A 16,451-nucleotide genomic window follows, 5' to 3' on the forward strand; every position below is an offset into this window, starting at 1 on the left:
ACCCTGATGCTGGGAAAAATTGGAGGCAGGAGGAGAAGGGGACGACAGAGGATGAGATGGTTGGATGGCATCACCAACTCAATGGACATGAGTTTGAGCAAGCTCTGGGAGTTGGTGATGGACAGGGAAGCCTGGCGTGCTGCAGTCCATGGGGTTGCAGAGTCGGACATGACTGAGTGACTGAACTGACTAACTGTAAGCAACTTTGCCTATAATTCTTTAGGAGAAATCTGATAGCATTTACAGCCTTTAACTATTATAATAAAGAGATTCAAAGTCTGATGGACACCAAAGCCTACTGTGTGACTGTACACAAAAGGCAAACAACTAGGAAACCTAGATCACTGGACACCACGACAGCTGAAGATGCAAACGCTGGCTTTTACAGCTTGGTAAGAACACTGCAGAATGTCCCTCCTACAGGCAGTGGGAGCTGAGGGTGGTGTCTACACCTGCTGAGTCTGGTGGACTCTTAACATACTGCTTCTTATTCATTCTGAGCCTCATATGGTGACGCAGTCCAAGGGATAAAACTGAAACGGGGAGAAAGATTCTTCCATGTTAAACTAGGAGGTGGTGAGGCCAGGGAATGTGCTTCAGACCCAAGACCTAGATTTGAGGCCTGGCCTCACCAGGGCGGGGCTTCGGGCACACTGCTCAGTCTGGTCCTGCCTCCACTGCTGGTCCATACGGAGTGATGCTGCCAGCCTGTGGGTGGTGCGGCTAAGCTGAAGGCTGGCACACAGCAGGCGCTCCCCTAATGCTCATCCCCCTCCCCTGTCCCTGTGTGGAGGCGATACCTGTGCCCTGTATTAGACTCTGGGGGCACCGCAGCACTGGCAAGTGCAGAAGCGAGGCAGTGCTGGACGGATGGAGCCCTGTGCCTTCCCCCAAGCAGGGCAGACCTAGCCCACCTGCTCAGTTCGCAATAAACCCCTGCAGCCCCCAGTGCAGGTTCCCTCTAGCAGGAGAGCTTAACTCGACTCCACATGAAGTCTTGGGTCCCGGTCACCCTTGCTTTGGCTCGGCGGGGGCTGGTCCAGTATGCTCTCACTAGTCCGTTCTGGGTACCAGTAGGACCAGAACTAATGAAGATATATTGGTGGGAATGTAAACTGGTGCAAAACTGTGGAAAACAGTATGCAGGTTCCTCCAAAAACTAGAGTTGTCACATGATCCAGCAACCCCACTCCTGGGCATACACCTGGAGAAAACACTAATTCGAAGATACAGATGCCCCCAGCGTTCACGGCAGCACTGCTACAATGGCCAGGACATGGACACAACCTAATCGTCCCCGGAAAGAAAAACGGTGAAAGAAGATACGATATACATACACATACACGATGGAACGCTACTCAGCCATGAAAAAGAACGAAACAATGCCATTCGCAGCAACAGGGATGGACCTAGAGTGTCACAATAAGTCAGACGGAGAAAGACAACCACCATATGACATCACTCATATGTGGGATGTGAAAGAAGGTGCGTGACTTTGTCTATGAAACAGAAACAGACTCATGGACGCAGCGAACAGACTTGTTTTTGCCATAAAGGGCAGGGGGGTGAGGGAAAGATGGATTGGGAGTTTGGGATGAGCAGATGCAAACTATTATATATATGTAAAACTGAATCACTCTGCCATACACCAGAAAGCACAGTACCTTGTAAGTAACTATGCTAAGTCACTTCGGTCGTGTCCGACTCTGTGCGACCCCATAGACGGCAGCCCACCAGGCTCCCCTGTCCCTGGGATTCTCCAGGCAAGAACACTGGAGTGGGTTGCCATTTCCTTCTCCAATGCATGAAAGTGAAAAGTGAAAGTGAAGTCGCTCAGTCGTCTCCGACTCTTAGTGACCCCATGAACTGCAGCCCACCAGGCTCCTCCGTCCATGGGATTTTCCAGGCAAGAGTACTGGAGTGGGGTGCCATTGCCTTCTCCTGTAAGTAACTATACTTCAATAAAATAAATTTAAAGAAAAAGAAAGAAATAGAGAAAATAGCAGCAGGCCCTTTTTAAGGCTCAGTGAACCATGTGGAAAGCCCGAAGGTGAACAGGCTTGGAGAGAGGGAGAATGAAAGTGTCCCAGTCAATGTGGCAACAGGTAAGGCAGGAGGCAGTGGGGATCTGAGTTACGGTTCCGGCTCCCAGCTGCAGGACTTCACAAATGCCCCTCAAGTTCCCTCTGCCTGCTTTCACATCTAAAACGCAGATAATACCATTTGTCTTTCAGTCCTTATATAACTCCTGTGAGATAAAAAATGAAGTGACTCTTAAGAGGGTACCCATGAAAATGTTAGTCGCTCAGTCATGTCCAACTCTTTACAACCCCATGGAACACAATCCACCAGGCTCCTCTGTCCATGGAATTCTCCAGGCAGAAGTACTGAGGTGGGTTGCCATGCCCTTCTCCAGGGGATCTTCTTGATCCAAGGATTGAACCCAGGTCTCCTGCACTGAAGGTGGATTCTTTACTACGTGAGCCACCAGGGAAGCCAAGAGGGCACCAAGAGATGTTAAATATCCCAAGGTAGAACATTACTTGCTGCCAGGGTTCAGAGGGAAATGTCGAGTTGGCTGGATTACCTATGACAATCGTGTACAAGGGCCATTTCTTTGTCCAGCTGCTTGCAGGGCACAACAGACACAACAGCTTGTCATAAACCTCTTCTCACCCCAGGTGCCAGCCCCACTGGGTGCTCATGGAAAGTGAGAGGTCCTCTGTTTCACCCAACCTCAGCATCAGCTAACAGGGCAATGCCAACTGGCCTCGTCTCCTTGTTCACTCACTCAACTCACTCGTTTGTTCATTTGACAAATACTGTACTTTCTATGAAGCAGAAAATAAGGGTTTGGAGTTCAGATTGCTTAGGTTTGAATCTCAGCTCCTCCGAGCAGCTGAGTGGTCTTTGCGAGCCCCATAACCTTTCTTTGCCTCAGTTTCCTCAACTGTAAAATGATGAAAATGTCAGCAACCACCTCAGAAAGCTGTGGGGATGGGGGGAGTAAATTAATTATACTGTGTAAAGTGCTCAGAAATGTGCATGATTAAACACCATGGGTTGGCTCTTACTGTAATTATGAGCAAGGGACTTTTCTACGCCCTTGGGGATGACTTGGTTAAAAAAAAAAAAAAAAGGAACTAAAACACCTGCCTTTATAGAGCTTCTTTTTAGTGAGGGAGATAGAGAAACAAAATAAATTAATTATATGTAATGTTAAAAGCTAGTGATTGCTCTAAGTAAGAATGAAGAGAAGATAAGGAATTGGGACTGTTGGGGAAGAGGGTATTCAGATAAGGCATCACTGAGAAGGCAACATTCAACAAAAGACCTGAGGAGGGAAAAATGTGAGCCATGCAAGTGTCTGGGAAGGACATAACAGAAAGCAGCAAATGAAGTGCGGCAGCCGTGACAGCAAAGCGTCCAGCAGGTTCCAGGAGGAGCGGGCATATGTGTGTGTGCCCATATGTGCGTGTGTGCATGTGTGTGTGTGTGCATGCATTGGGGGTTGGAAGTAGGAAGAGATGGTATCTGGGAGGTCAGAGCACCCAGAGCTTGTTGGTGGGGGTGGGGGGGGTCCCATATAAAGCCTTGGCTTTTCCTTGGAGTGAAATAGAAGCTACTGGAGAATTCTGGGCAGAGGAGTGACAGGATCTGCTGAGCTGAGAACAGTAGACAGGAGCAGAAGCAGGAACAGAGACAGTTAGGAAGCCACACAGCAGTGCACAGAGAGAGAGAGAGAGAGAGAGAGAGAGAGAGAAAGAGGACAGCCTCAGGCATCTTTTTCCAACAAACCTCCATGAAATGCTCATAGGGTGGCTTTGAAGGGTCTCTCAGGCATCTGTTCAAAACTTAACAAACAACTTTTAAAACTACCCTGGGTGCTGGACATCTGAATATGGATGAGACAGAGTCTCTGGGGACAAAGGCCCACATTTAAAAAAATTACAGAGCAGTATACAACAGATGTCCAACCAGGATGTAAAGGCCACTGAGAGGAGAGAGAGAATTAACTCTGGGGATGGGAAGGGGTGGGGTAAGTGTCAGAGAAGGCTTCCAGGAAATTAGGGACTTCCGGGCTGGGTTTGGTGGGCGAAATAGAAGTTAGTGGCTTAGCACAAAAACAGTGTTTTGCAGATAATTGGTGCTCAATAAAGAGCCACTGAATGGTTTTGGCATCCTGGGGCTTTGATAGAAATAGAAAAAGATACTATTCTAACCCAGAAGCTTTACATAATCAGAAGAGACATAAACAGTAATTTCCAATCTGGTTAACAAGCTCACTTAGACACAGAACATCTGCATTCCTCTCTAATAATGATTTTAGCCAGTCACCAAATTTCTCTAAGTTTGCTTCAGTATGAAATTTCCCTATAGTAACAATAGTAAGAAAGGTCTATTAATCAACACATTTATGAGAAGTAATGTTCTGAACCAATGAACACAACATACTATGAAAAAGAAGTAAGGGCGCTGCCCTTGTAACAAAGGCTAAGTAACAGTTTGGAGAAAATGTGATTCACCTAACACCCACAGAGCTGGAGAAGACGGGGTGGGGAGAAGCGGAGGCTGCTCCCTTGGACAGAAGCGTTAGGAGGGACAACATGGGTGGTCCTTCCCTCTTGGTTCAGGTGATGGATCTTTTCCGTTAACCCTCTACCTTGAGTGGGCGTCTGGCTAAACCTTCGATTGAGTTATTACACCAGGACATATCAGGTGCAGGTGGATTCAGATACAGGTCTGGAAGCAGCATCTAAAGAAGTAAGGTCAGGAATTTGCTAAAGAAAAAAAGGGGTGGCGAGTGGGAAGCAGGTTCAAGGCTATGAAATTGGGATTTGGGCCAAGTTTAGCCAGCTAGGTGAGGAGTAAGGGGCATATTTGTTATTTATGTTACAACAGAGGAATCCAGAGCCAAGCACAGAAAAAGTGTTCAATACATCATGCGTGACTGACTGGATGAAACACATTTCAGTTGCTTGCTGGCACCTGCCAAGAAACAACTTGTCCTGTCCTCAAAAAGAGTGAACTCTGTCCATGGGTGGCCCCTGGGGCTGATTCCCAGCAGCAGGTGCAAATTTACATTTCCACAAGTGCAACAGATAAGGTGGTGGTGAAGCTGAGCTGTGGTAATGAATCTCTATGGTGATCTTTACACTGCAAGCAAACAAGTTCATGTTGCAAAGATTCAGACATGAACCTCCCACATTTCAAACTCTTCTACATGAGGAGTCTATTGGGAGAAACAAAAACACATGTGCACGTACACACGAATGTTCAAGGTAGCAGTCCACTCTTCACAAAAGCCAAAAGGTGGAAATGACCCATATGTCCATCAGTTGGAGTAAATCAACTGTGGTCTAACCATACAATGGAATACTATTCAGCAGTGAAAAGGAATGCAGTGCTAAGGCATGCTACAGTATGCATGAACCTTACAGACATTATGCTGAGAAACTGCCCAGGGGCACAAGAGTTTTTTAGGGTGATGCAAATGTTGTAAAACTAGATTGTGGGAGTAATTGCTAAACCCTAATAATTAACAACAACAAAAAGCTCCACTGAATTGTACCCTTACATAGAGTGAATTTGAGGGTCTGTAAATTACACCTCAATAAAGTTGTTAAAAAACACACACACACACCTGAAATGCTCTTACAACATGCTCTTCAGCTATATTTTCTACTTCCTGTAAAAACCCTATAAATACTATACAGGATGATTGTGCGCACATCATTTTGCAAGAAGCTGTGTCTTTTATGTGAAAACCAAGTATATTGGTTTCTGGGCTCCGTCAGCAGAAGTTAAGGCTTTCAGAGGACCTACTCTGTGCGAGGTACCTTCTCAGCCTTAAACATGTATTCATTTCTTGATTCCTCTACCAACCCCATGGGGTAGGTAGTAGTATCCCCACTGTACAGAAGAGGCAACTTGACCAAGGTCACTGAGAGTAGGGGCTAAGCCAGGAAGTGAACTTGGCTGTCAGACTCTAGGGCCCAGCACTCAACCATTACCCACTTAACCCCCCTGGGTTCAGAAATGGCTGGGCAAACAGCAACCACCAATTTTTCAAAAGAGTGAATACTTCTTAAGCAACTGCCAACCTTCTCCCTGTGTCAGTTCCTCTTCCTCTTTCCCTGTGACCTGGCACTTCCACCCTCCCCGCTACACGGAGCTATCCAGATTCCCTGCCAGGTTTGTTCTTGCATCTAGAACATGCCCCTTGGAGGGCAGGATGGGCCCCCACGAACCAGATTTCCCAAGAGGTAAAGTTGATTCCACTGCGGCTCTTGGAGTTAACTCTTTTCTCCCCCTCCCTATCTCCAGAGTGCTTTTCTCATAAATGATACAGCTCCTTGCAAAATAACGTGAGCATGGCTTTCAGAAATTAACCTGAGCGTTGACATTCCATCAAAAGAACTTGCTCTACTCTTTGGCCTGAGGCACTGAAGTCTTTCCCAAGAAATGCATAAGGAGAACCTTAACAAGCCTGAACACACCCAGGTTAGGGGAGAAGAGTGCTCTGGATCTTAGAATACATTGGATTTTTCTCCTTGGCACCAGCTCCTACTGTGGGAGAGGGTGTTTCTCTTGGAGAGCAATTCAATAGGGCTTGCTATGCAAATCAACACTATTAGCACAGTAGAGGGAATGGGGGCATTAAGGGGAAAAGCAAGTGGTTTTCCTAAAGCCAGGATTCATTCCCGTTGGGTGCTGCCTGGTTTGGAGGGGGAGGTTGCCTGCTGTCAAGCACTCTGTACAGAGTACACACTGAGGCCCAGGGCTTTCTCAATTGCGGTCAAATGGCATCCTCTGGCCCCCGTTGCCTGGGGTGAGTGTGATGAACAACCTTGAAAGGGTTCTGGGATAAAAGCTTCCTTATTCCCTTAGCAGATCACACGGAGGGCTCTGAAGGCAGAGATCAGCCTAATTAGGGCTGTGGCGCTCCGACAGCAAGCGTGCACTGCCGCCACCCTTCAGAGCTTGAGGCTTTCCTGTTCACACCAGAAACAGCCTCTCTCCTCTCACTGCTCTTTGAAGATAGTCTTTGGGCGGCAAAAATAATGAACACTCCAAGCTCTGAAACACCAGAGCCTGGAGCTAATCATTAAGAGGCAGAAGACCCGATCTGTGAACCAATGGGGTCTTGGCTTCCTAATTTCCTTCTGGAGTTGGGGAACATTATGGCTTCAAGAAAACCCTCCCCAGAGGCCTAGGATAAACTCAAAATAGGCCCCTTTATTGCTCATTAGCAGCAATGAGAGAATGCTGATAAGAAATGCCCCTAAACACAAACAATTCCTAGAGTGACTTTTCTAAAACACCAGTCTGATAGCATCACTGCCCTATTCCTGAGTTAAAACCTGTCTTCAGCCTCCTCTTGTCCCAGAATCAAATTCTGAGTTCTTGAGCTGAGCCTCAGCCATCTTTTCATGATGTGTCTCCTCCGACCTCCTCTTGCATCATCTCTCTCTCTTCAGTCACAGCCACCTTCCAACTCACCATTTCTCTTTTTCCCCCAGGCCTTCACATCTCGACCTCTCAGGTACCCCCACTTTGCCTTCAGGACTCATCTCCCGCCAAGTGCTTGCAGATACTCTCCCTCCCCTCCCCCGTCTCCACCCTGTACCTGAGTTACAGGATCCCAGAGCACACCCGGGTAGTCGCTGTGACAGATGTAGTCAATGGCAGCAGCACTGCCTATCATCCTGACCCTGAAGCTACTTAAGAACAGTGACTCATCCTTTGACACCTCTTCTTCCCCAACTCCAGGAACAGTCTGCAGTCCCCTCCAGTTGACAAATACTTACAGAGCGGATGCATGAATAACAGCAGGCAGAAAAGAAACCCCTGGGTTTCTGTGAGCTGCAGAACTCTGCAGAAGAAAATCTCTACCCAGGAGAAGTGTGAAAGGGCAATTTTATGAGTATGTTTTCTAGGAAACAATTTTATTAATTGTCTCTCCAAGTCATTAGGGTCAAGATGAGCCTGCTGGATCTTGGCACACAGGAATGAAAAGCACACACACTCATTACCTTCCTTATTCATTTAATCATTCTTTCAGTTTTGTTCACCTTCTCCCTGACAGGCAGAGGGCTAGGCACTTGGATGTCAAGGGGACCAAACTGGGTGTGGCCCTATATCCCTGAACATTTAACAAGGTCTATTTGGGGAACAGGACCTTCCTGTTTGAAGGGAAATCTAGTAATAGGTTTAAAAAGAATGGGTCACATGATAACTTCTAAGGACTGGCTAGCATTCAAGAATCTTAGGGAAGAAAGAAAGACAGCCTTCAAATAAATATGATAAAGTTTTTTCAAATATCATATGATACCACTTATATGTGGATTCTAAAAAATGATATAAATGAACTTTTTTTTAACAAAACAGAAACAGACTCACAGACAATAGAAAAGAAACTTATGGTTACCAGAGAGGAAAGGTGGTGGTGGTCGGGGGATAAATTAGGAGTTTGGGATTAACATATACACACAGGTGACAATGACGGTCACTCAGTCGTGTCTGACTCTTTGTGGTCCCATGGACTGGGGCCCGCCAGGCTCCTCTGTCCATGGAATTCTCCAGGCAAGAATACTGGAGTGGGTTGCCATTTCCTACTCCAGGGAATCTTCCCGATCAAGGATCGAACCCAGATCTCCTGCATTTCAGGCAGATTCTTTACCAACTGAGCCGCCAGGGAAGCCATATACACGCTAATATATATATATACTAATCAACAAGGACCCACTGTATAGCACAGAGATCTATACTTAGTATTCTGTAATAACCAAATGGGAAAACAATCTGAAAAAGAATGTACATGTATAACTTAATCACTTTGCTGTATACCTGAAACTAATACAGTATTGTAAACCATATATACTCTTGATATAAAATTCAAAATGTCTTTTTACAATGTGGTGGTGAGTAACCATTTTCCCTGAGAGGAAGTGGAGACAGGAAAGTTGGAAGTGGGTTCTGGCAGGGATCCTGGTAAGATCTCAGCCTCCAGGAAGGGTAGTAAAGTCTGTGATGTGTTAAAATCTCACTGCCACAGGCCACAGCATCCCTGTCTGCACCTTTGGGAAGGGCTGGCAGCTTCTTGAGATCAAAGAAGATGGGAAGTATAGCTCTGGGATAAGTGTCATCGCCTGAGGCTCCGGCAATGCTATTGGCGCAAGCCTGCATGGGCTCAAACCAACCCAGCATCCAACCCTGATTCCATGACTGAGCCCTATGGTTGAGACTCTTGGTTCTTGTTATCCAGAGAATGGATGATGATTGCTACCTCCCAGGATTACTGTGAGGATAAATGAGATGATGCGTTGGGATGTAAAGTCTGTATGTAAAGGGCTGCCCCCGTCAGGATAATGATACTGTCATTCTTGAGTTAAGTGTCATATAAAGAGTGAATGAGATAGTGATTCAAATGCTCAGCTCTCGTGGTAAAGTCTGATGAATACTACTGTAGAATACATTGTCACATAATAATATAATAATATATATTAAATAATCAACAGCAATAGTGTGTCTTTATTGAACATATGTGTCGGCCTTGTTCCAAGCACTTCATATGTACTAGCTCATTTCCACATTAGCCGCTTGAGGTTCTAGTATCATCCTCATTTTGCAGGGGAGGAAACTAACACATCCAAGTCATACGGCCAGAAGGCCTCAGCGGAGGGGCTGGAACGCCAGTGGATGGCTGCACTGTAGTCTCTCTTTCCATTAACAAACGTTCAGAACATCAGGCCCGGGCCCCTGAAGCCTCTGTCTCTGGCTGGCCCCGTCCAGCAGCTGCATTCAGGGATGTCCATGGCTTACCACAGTCTGTGGCCTCAAATCTTTCCTTGGAAACCTGCCTTGGCCTACAGTCCATGCCTACTTTCAGTCTGAACACGCCATTCCTACTTTCAGCCTTCAGAGTCCTCCCTGCCTATGTGTCAAGATCTCTTGATCGCACTAAGATGCTCTGCTTTGAAGCAGAGCTCCTCATATCTTGTACCTGGTCAAGGACCTCATATTTCCCTGCCCACGGGGGCTCTCGGCCTGACTATTTATATCTCTGTGTTATTTTTGAAGCCTAAGGAATTAAGATGTTTTAAAATGATGGCAATGACACTTTTGGCCTTTACTTCTCTGAGCACAAGACACAGTGTCCCAACTCTGTTGGGGGTGGTGGGACCCTAGGAGCCCTCCCCAGCTTTGGAAGTAAAGTTTTGCTTTTATCTGTTTTATATACTTGGATTTCAAGTAAAGTTTCATTTGAAAAGGAATCCTATTTTTAAAAACGTTTGAAAACCACTAAAGAGTCCTACCTATTTGGAATTACCGACATATATTGAGCCATCTATCTGTCCCCCTCCCCACCCAAGTCTTTGTGTGATTCCCGGACAAGGCACAGGTCTGATGGTGAAGGAGGTTTTCATCTTGACCATCCAGTCCCTCCCTTCAGTATCCATTTGACCTTCCACCCACAAGGAACATTTTTACTCCAATGACAGCCAGACTCCTCTGGGTGACCATGGCAGTTCATATGTTAGAATTTCAAGAAGCCCTCATCTAGCTTGTGGAATCCTCCAAATCAGGAAAATCTCACAGGATCATGGTGAGCTTTTACTTATTCACGAGTTGCCTGGGGTACCAGAAGGGGGGGAATGGCGAGGACAGATGGACTTAGGAGAGTCTTACCTGTTTTTCGATGAAAGCATTGATTCTTTGCAGCATCCCCTCGCATGTGAATTCATATGGCATGTATGGCTCAATCTGCAGAAACAGAACAGATCATGAAAGAGGAGGACATGATTCATGTAATCTGTACCTATTTCTCCACTGATTCACCCACACTCAGGTGCCAATGCCTGCAGGCAGTCAGGTGAGGGGCTTAGAATATGAGCTTGGAAATCAGCAGACCTGTCTTCACAACCTCCCTGTTCCTTATCAGCTGTGGGACCCAGAGCAAATGAACTACCATCTTTGAGCCTCAGATCCTTCATGTGTGAAATGGTGATAAGAAAAACCCATTCTTTGGAATCTGTGGTGAATATTACATCGAGGGAAAAAGTAAAGTGCTTAGTTCAGTGTCTAACACACAGCAGGCATTCAACCAAAGGTAGAGAGGGTCAGTTGTTGGAAGGTAAGATCTATGGGGCAGGGTCCATGGCTGCGGGATCATCTGTATCCTGGTGCTGAGCAGCAGGGCACACACTGGAACCAGCAAACACCTGGTGAATGAATGCAGGCCTCCTACCCTGAGAAAGGCATGTAATGAGTTATTTCATGACGGTGAAAAAACTTCCTTTTGTACTGGTAGCTGAATATGTACCCAAAGAACTCATGGAGCAAAACACAGTGATGACACATCACAGAGATTTCAGCAAGAGGTCCCAGGAGGCTAGAAGGTCAAAGCCAACTTCTGCTAATGTTGGGCTCTTAAGACCATCTATGATTCTAGCAAGCCAAGACTGAGGGAGGACCAAGATATGGAAGATGTTCTATGGGGAGCAAGTAGTGGGAAACTACTTGAAAGAAGGAGTGTGGGAGGACAGAACTAGGATCATGGAAGCTAACGAGCTAGGCTAGAAAGCAGGTCACTGGATTTCCACAAAGGACTTGAGATTTCTACCCTCAGGAGCCTGGACTTTATCTGAGGGTGCAAGTAATGCAGAAGGTGCCTCACTGGGGTGGGGGAGGCAATCTGATCAATACTGTGATACCTGACGGAAGGGAAAGAAAAGTGGGTTGGAGTTCTGCACTGCCTATGCCAACATTCTGAGGTCTGTGTCTTCAGGGGCAGCCGTCTGGCATTATTAACCTGAAATGGACATTACACTTGGGAGAAAATCACCAGTAATCCAATTTTTAACAACTTCAGAGAACCCAACAGCAGTTAGCACGTTCACCACTTCCCTCTTAAGTCTGCACTGCTAAGTCACTTCAGTCGTGTCTGACTCTGTGCGACCCAATAGACGGCAGCCCACCAGGCTCCCCCGTCCCTGGGATTCTCCAGGCAAGAACACTGGAGTGGGCTGCCATTTCCTTCTCCAAGTCTGCACTTGCCTATCTCAAATCTACAGGGTGGAAGCCTGGACAAAACGTCTGTGAGGTGAAGCCTGATGAAAATGGGAAATTGACAGAGACGATACTCATCTGTGGGAAGTCAAGCAGTTGGGCTTAAGGCATATTCTCCCATTTTCTGTGTTGATTCATACATTACATTTGAAATCTTCATCATCTATCATTGTTACTTTCATAACGTGTCTTTGAATACACAATTAGATGACATATCACACAGCCATTGCTGCCCACATCTACCCAGAGAGAGCCAAAAGAGGCAGAGCCATAAGTACTGTCATACCAGGGCAGGACTATTCTGCAAGAACTGAGGTCCTTTTGTCCCTAGATAGTTCATCTCAGATGAGCACAAAATTCTTTAACTGACTTATATCTTCCAATCCTGCATCTTTTCATCTCAAGCTTTTGCACCTGCTGTGCCCTCTCTAACCCAAACGTAGTCCTTTACACCCAATGTATACTTTTTATTTTCTTTTAAAAAATATTTATTTAACCAACCTGTGAGTGATTCCAGAAGCTTTCTCTAATTGGCTAGAGAATATGTCTCCCCCCATGTTTGTGGGAAAATATATGGAGGAATAAGAACAACAACAAAAAACATATAATAGAGGACTTGGCATGTCAGTTTCATTTATAAAGGGATAAGTAGGATTTCTAGAGTGAGGTAAACAAACAGCAGTGGCCATGTGTCATGCCACCAACAGGTCCAGCTATGCGGTAGAAAGCATACTAAACACTCAAAGGTAATTCCTACAACATATTCCAAAGGGCATCCATTAGAAATGAAAGTGAATTAATTCAAAGAGCTCATGCAATAAACACAGAAAAATGCCTCTTCCTATGTCACCCTACCAACCAAACCCAGGTTAACCAAAGGGATGCCGACTCATTACTTGCTCTGTGGCCAGTTCACTACTCTGAAAGATAAGGAACCAATTTTCCTATACAGGAAAAGCCAAAAAGAAAAGAAACTATATTCTTACACCATCTCTGCCAGTAAGTTCCATGAGCCATCTTGCTGTGGATGGGAACAGGGACCTCTGTGTGGGAAAGCTCTGCAGCTTAAGGAATATTGAACACTGGCTAGTCTCTGATGTTAGATCTGTTGCACAGATTTTGTGTGTGTGTCAGTGAGAGAGTTTTCTGTCAGTCCTTCAGGGAAAGTCAAGGCCTCTTTGGGGAAATGGAAGGAGAGGGAATGTGAAACCACAATGACTGAGAATCCCAAATAGGGCCAGTTATGGAGAAGCAGGGGGAGCTGTTTGATCATCCTGCCTGGTGGAAGGACTGTTAGTCATGGCCACAGGAAGGATGCCTGCAGACTGCACCATGCAGTCCCTCCTGGCCTTGGAAACTTTCCCTATCCCCCCACATTTTCCTTCATTTTCTCCTCTTTACCTTCTTCCTTCCTGTGGGATTTCCTCTCTCCTCTAGCATCACTCAGTATTCTAAGTCAGAGTGTGGATTTCTATGGGAACTACAATCTGAGATCAGTTAACCCCTGCATGGCCCCACCTGACATGTGGCTTGGCACCAGTCAATGAGATATGGTCTTAGAAGGCAGAAGACCATGGGTTGAGTCTTCTCTTCTTTATCTACTAATTAGAGAATTTTAAGTTAGACACTTCATGTAATTTCTCTTGATGATTTAAAATGTAAGACAGGTCATGCCATTCCACTGTTCAAAACTACCCATCATACTTAGAATAAAATCCATAATCCCTATGGTGATCTCTTTAAAGGCTCTACATATTCTGGCTCCTATGGAATCTTTTATGGTCTCCATTATTTCCAATAGGAAGTTGGTTGTCTTTCATACTATTATTCCCCTGAATATAATAAATTTTTCTCTGGCTACTTTCAAGATTATTTTCCTTATCTTATATTTTTGACAGTTCAGCTACAATGTACCTAACTGTGTTTTTCTCCATATTTATCCTGCTTGGCCTTCACTGAGCTCCCAGGATCTGTAGGTTGATGTCATTCATCAATTTTAGAAAATTCTTAGCCATCATCTTTTCACAAATGTTTCTTCTGGTCGTTCTCTCCTCCAAGATTCTCATCACACATAAGTTGGGTTGTTTGATGTTCCACAGATCTCATATACCCCCTCTTTTTATCTTGTTTCTCTAACTTCAATAATTTCTACTGACAAGTCGTTAAGTTCACTGATTATTTTCCTCTGCTGTGTATAGTCTGCTGATAAATCCAGTGAAAGAGTTCATTTCTGATACTGTCTGTACCTTTGGTTCTAGTATTTTTTCATTTGGCTTAAAATTTCTTTTTTCCATTTCTGCTGAAATCCCCCATCCACATATGCTGTTCACTTTTTCCATCAAACATTTTAATATATTTGTCTCAGCATTTAAAATTTGCTATCTGATAATTCCAACATCTGGGTCATCTCTGGGTCTGGTTTTATTGACAGAGTCCTCTCTTAATAATGCATAATGTTTTCTTGCTTTTTTGGGTGTTATATAACCTAAAATCTTGTAATTAAATATGAGAAATCTTGGTACCAAATTTCTGACACATTTATAACAAGCTTAAGGGTTATAAGAAATCACTGCAGATGGTGATTGCAGCCGTGAAATTAAAAGACGCTTACTCCTTGGAAGGAAAGTTATGACCAACCTAGACAGCATATGAAAAAGCAGAGATATTACTTTGCCAACAAAGGCCCGTCTAGTCAAGGCTATTGTTTTTCCAGTGGTCATGTATGCATGTGAGAATTGGACTGTGAAGAAAGCTGAGTGCTAAAGAACTGATGCTTTTGAACTGTGGTGTTGGAGAAGACTCGAGAGTCCCTTGGACTGCAAGGAGATCCAACCAGTCCATTCTGAAGGAGATCAGCCCTGGGTGTTCATTGGAAGGACTGATGCTGAGGCTGAAACTCCAATATTTTGGCCACCTCATGTGAAGAGTTGACTCATTGGAAAAGACTCTGATGCTGGGAGGGATTGGGGGCAGGAGGAGAAGGGGACAACAGAGGATGAGATGGCTGGATGGCATCACCGACTCGATACACATGAGTTTGAGTGAACTCCAGGAGTTGGTGATGGACAGGGAGGCCTGGTGTGCTGGGATTCATGGGGTCGCAAAGAGTCGGACATGACTGAGCGACTGAACTGAACTGAACTAAGGGTTATGATGACAATCATTTTTGTATTACTCTCATCCCTTATTTTATCTCTTTTTCTCACTCTCACTTTTTCCTTTACTTCATTTCATGCTCTTTTTCTTTTTAAATTTTATCTTAATAAACCAGTCAAAATGCTAGTTTCTATCCAGGTCCTACTACTTACTAGTTGTGTGAATTTAGGTAAATTATTTAATTTCTTTAAACCTTAATGTTCTTATCTGTAAAGGATTAAATGAGATAAGGCTCATAAAGATGCATAGAGACATTCTACATGTGTAGAAAGAGCTTCTCCCTACATATCATCTATTATAATTACCACCCCCCCCACCCCAGTTAAGTGGCCTTAGTTTAAAATTATTTAAACAAATCTTTGTTGTTTAAACCACCAAGGGAAAGGGTTTTAAAATGTGGAACAGTAGATGTTCCATGGAGTGAACAGAGCCTCACTTAGGAGTGGACAGAACTTGGCAGCCACTCAGTGCTTTATGTGTCAGGCATTCCCACGAGATTTCTGTCCGACAAAAGGGATCTATTAGCTACAAGGTGTTGAACTTTATGATCCAAGATTTTCTGTCTGTACATTAACTTTTTAATTACTCCTCTTTGAGGCCATGCACACTTAACTAGGTGTTGTGGGTTGAACTGTCCCCCCAAAAAGATATGTTGAAGTCCTAACCCTGTGAATGGGACTCTATTTGGAGATGCAAATAGATATAATCAAGTGAGATGAGGTCATACTGATTTAGGGTGTACTCTAATCCAGTAAGGGCTTCCCTGGTGACTCAGAGGGTGACATGTCTGCCTGCAATGCGGGAGACCTGGGTTTGATCCCTGGGTTGGGAAGATTCCCTGGAGAAGGAAATGGCAACCCACTCCGGTACTCTTGCCTGGAAAATCCCACGGATGGAGAAGCCTGGTAGGCTACAGTCCATGGGGTTGCAAAGAGTCGTATACGACTGAGTGACTTCACTTTCTTTTCTTTCTTTCTAATCCAATATGACTGATGTCTTGGTAAGAAGTGGAAAAGACAGAGAGACACACATATGGAGACCATTTCATGACAACAGAGACAGGGATTAAAGTGCTGCAGCTACAAGCCAAGAACACCAGAAGGTGGATGAGACAAGGAAGGACCCTCCCAAAGGGGCTTCAGAGGGCGCATGGCCCTGCCAACATTTAACTTTAGACTTGGAGCCCCCAGAACTATGAAGGAATAAATTTGTGTTGTTTAAAC

General features: G+C 45.0%; 1 protein-coding gene across 7 annotated transcripts in view; it reads right to left on the reverse strand.

Moving 5' to 3' along the window:
* Positions 1-16,451, reverse strand: part of MGAT5 (alpha-1,6-mannosylglycoprotein 6-beta-N-acetylglucosaminyltransferase) — a 398,273-nt gene that overhangs the window by 17,196 nt on the left and 364,626 nt on the right. For all 7 annotated transcript variants that reach the window (XM_061439540.1, XM_061439539.1, XM_061439514.1 and 4 more), the window contains one exon: positions 10,693-10,767. In XM_061439540.1, coding sequence (XP_061295524.1) covers positions 10,693-10,767 — 75 coding nt within the window. The remainder of the gene's footprint in view (positions 1-10,692; positions 10,768-16,451) is intronic.

Source organism: Bos javanicus, chromosome 2 (assembly GCF_032452875.1).
Source record: "Bos javanicus breed banteng chromosome 2, ARS-OSU_banteng_1.0, whole genome shotgun sequence".
NCBI lineage: Eukaryota > Metazoa > Chordata > Mammalia > Artiodactyla > Bovidae > Bos > Bos javanicus.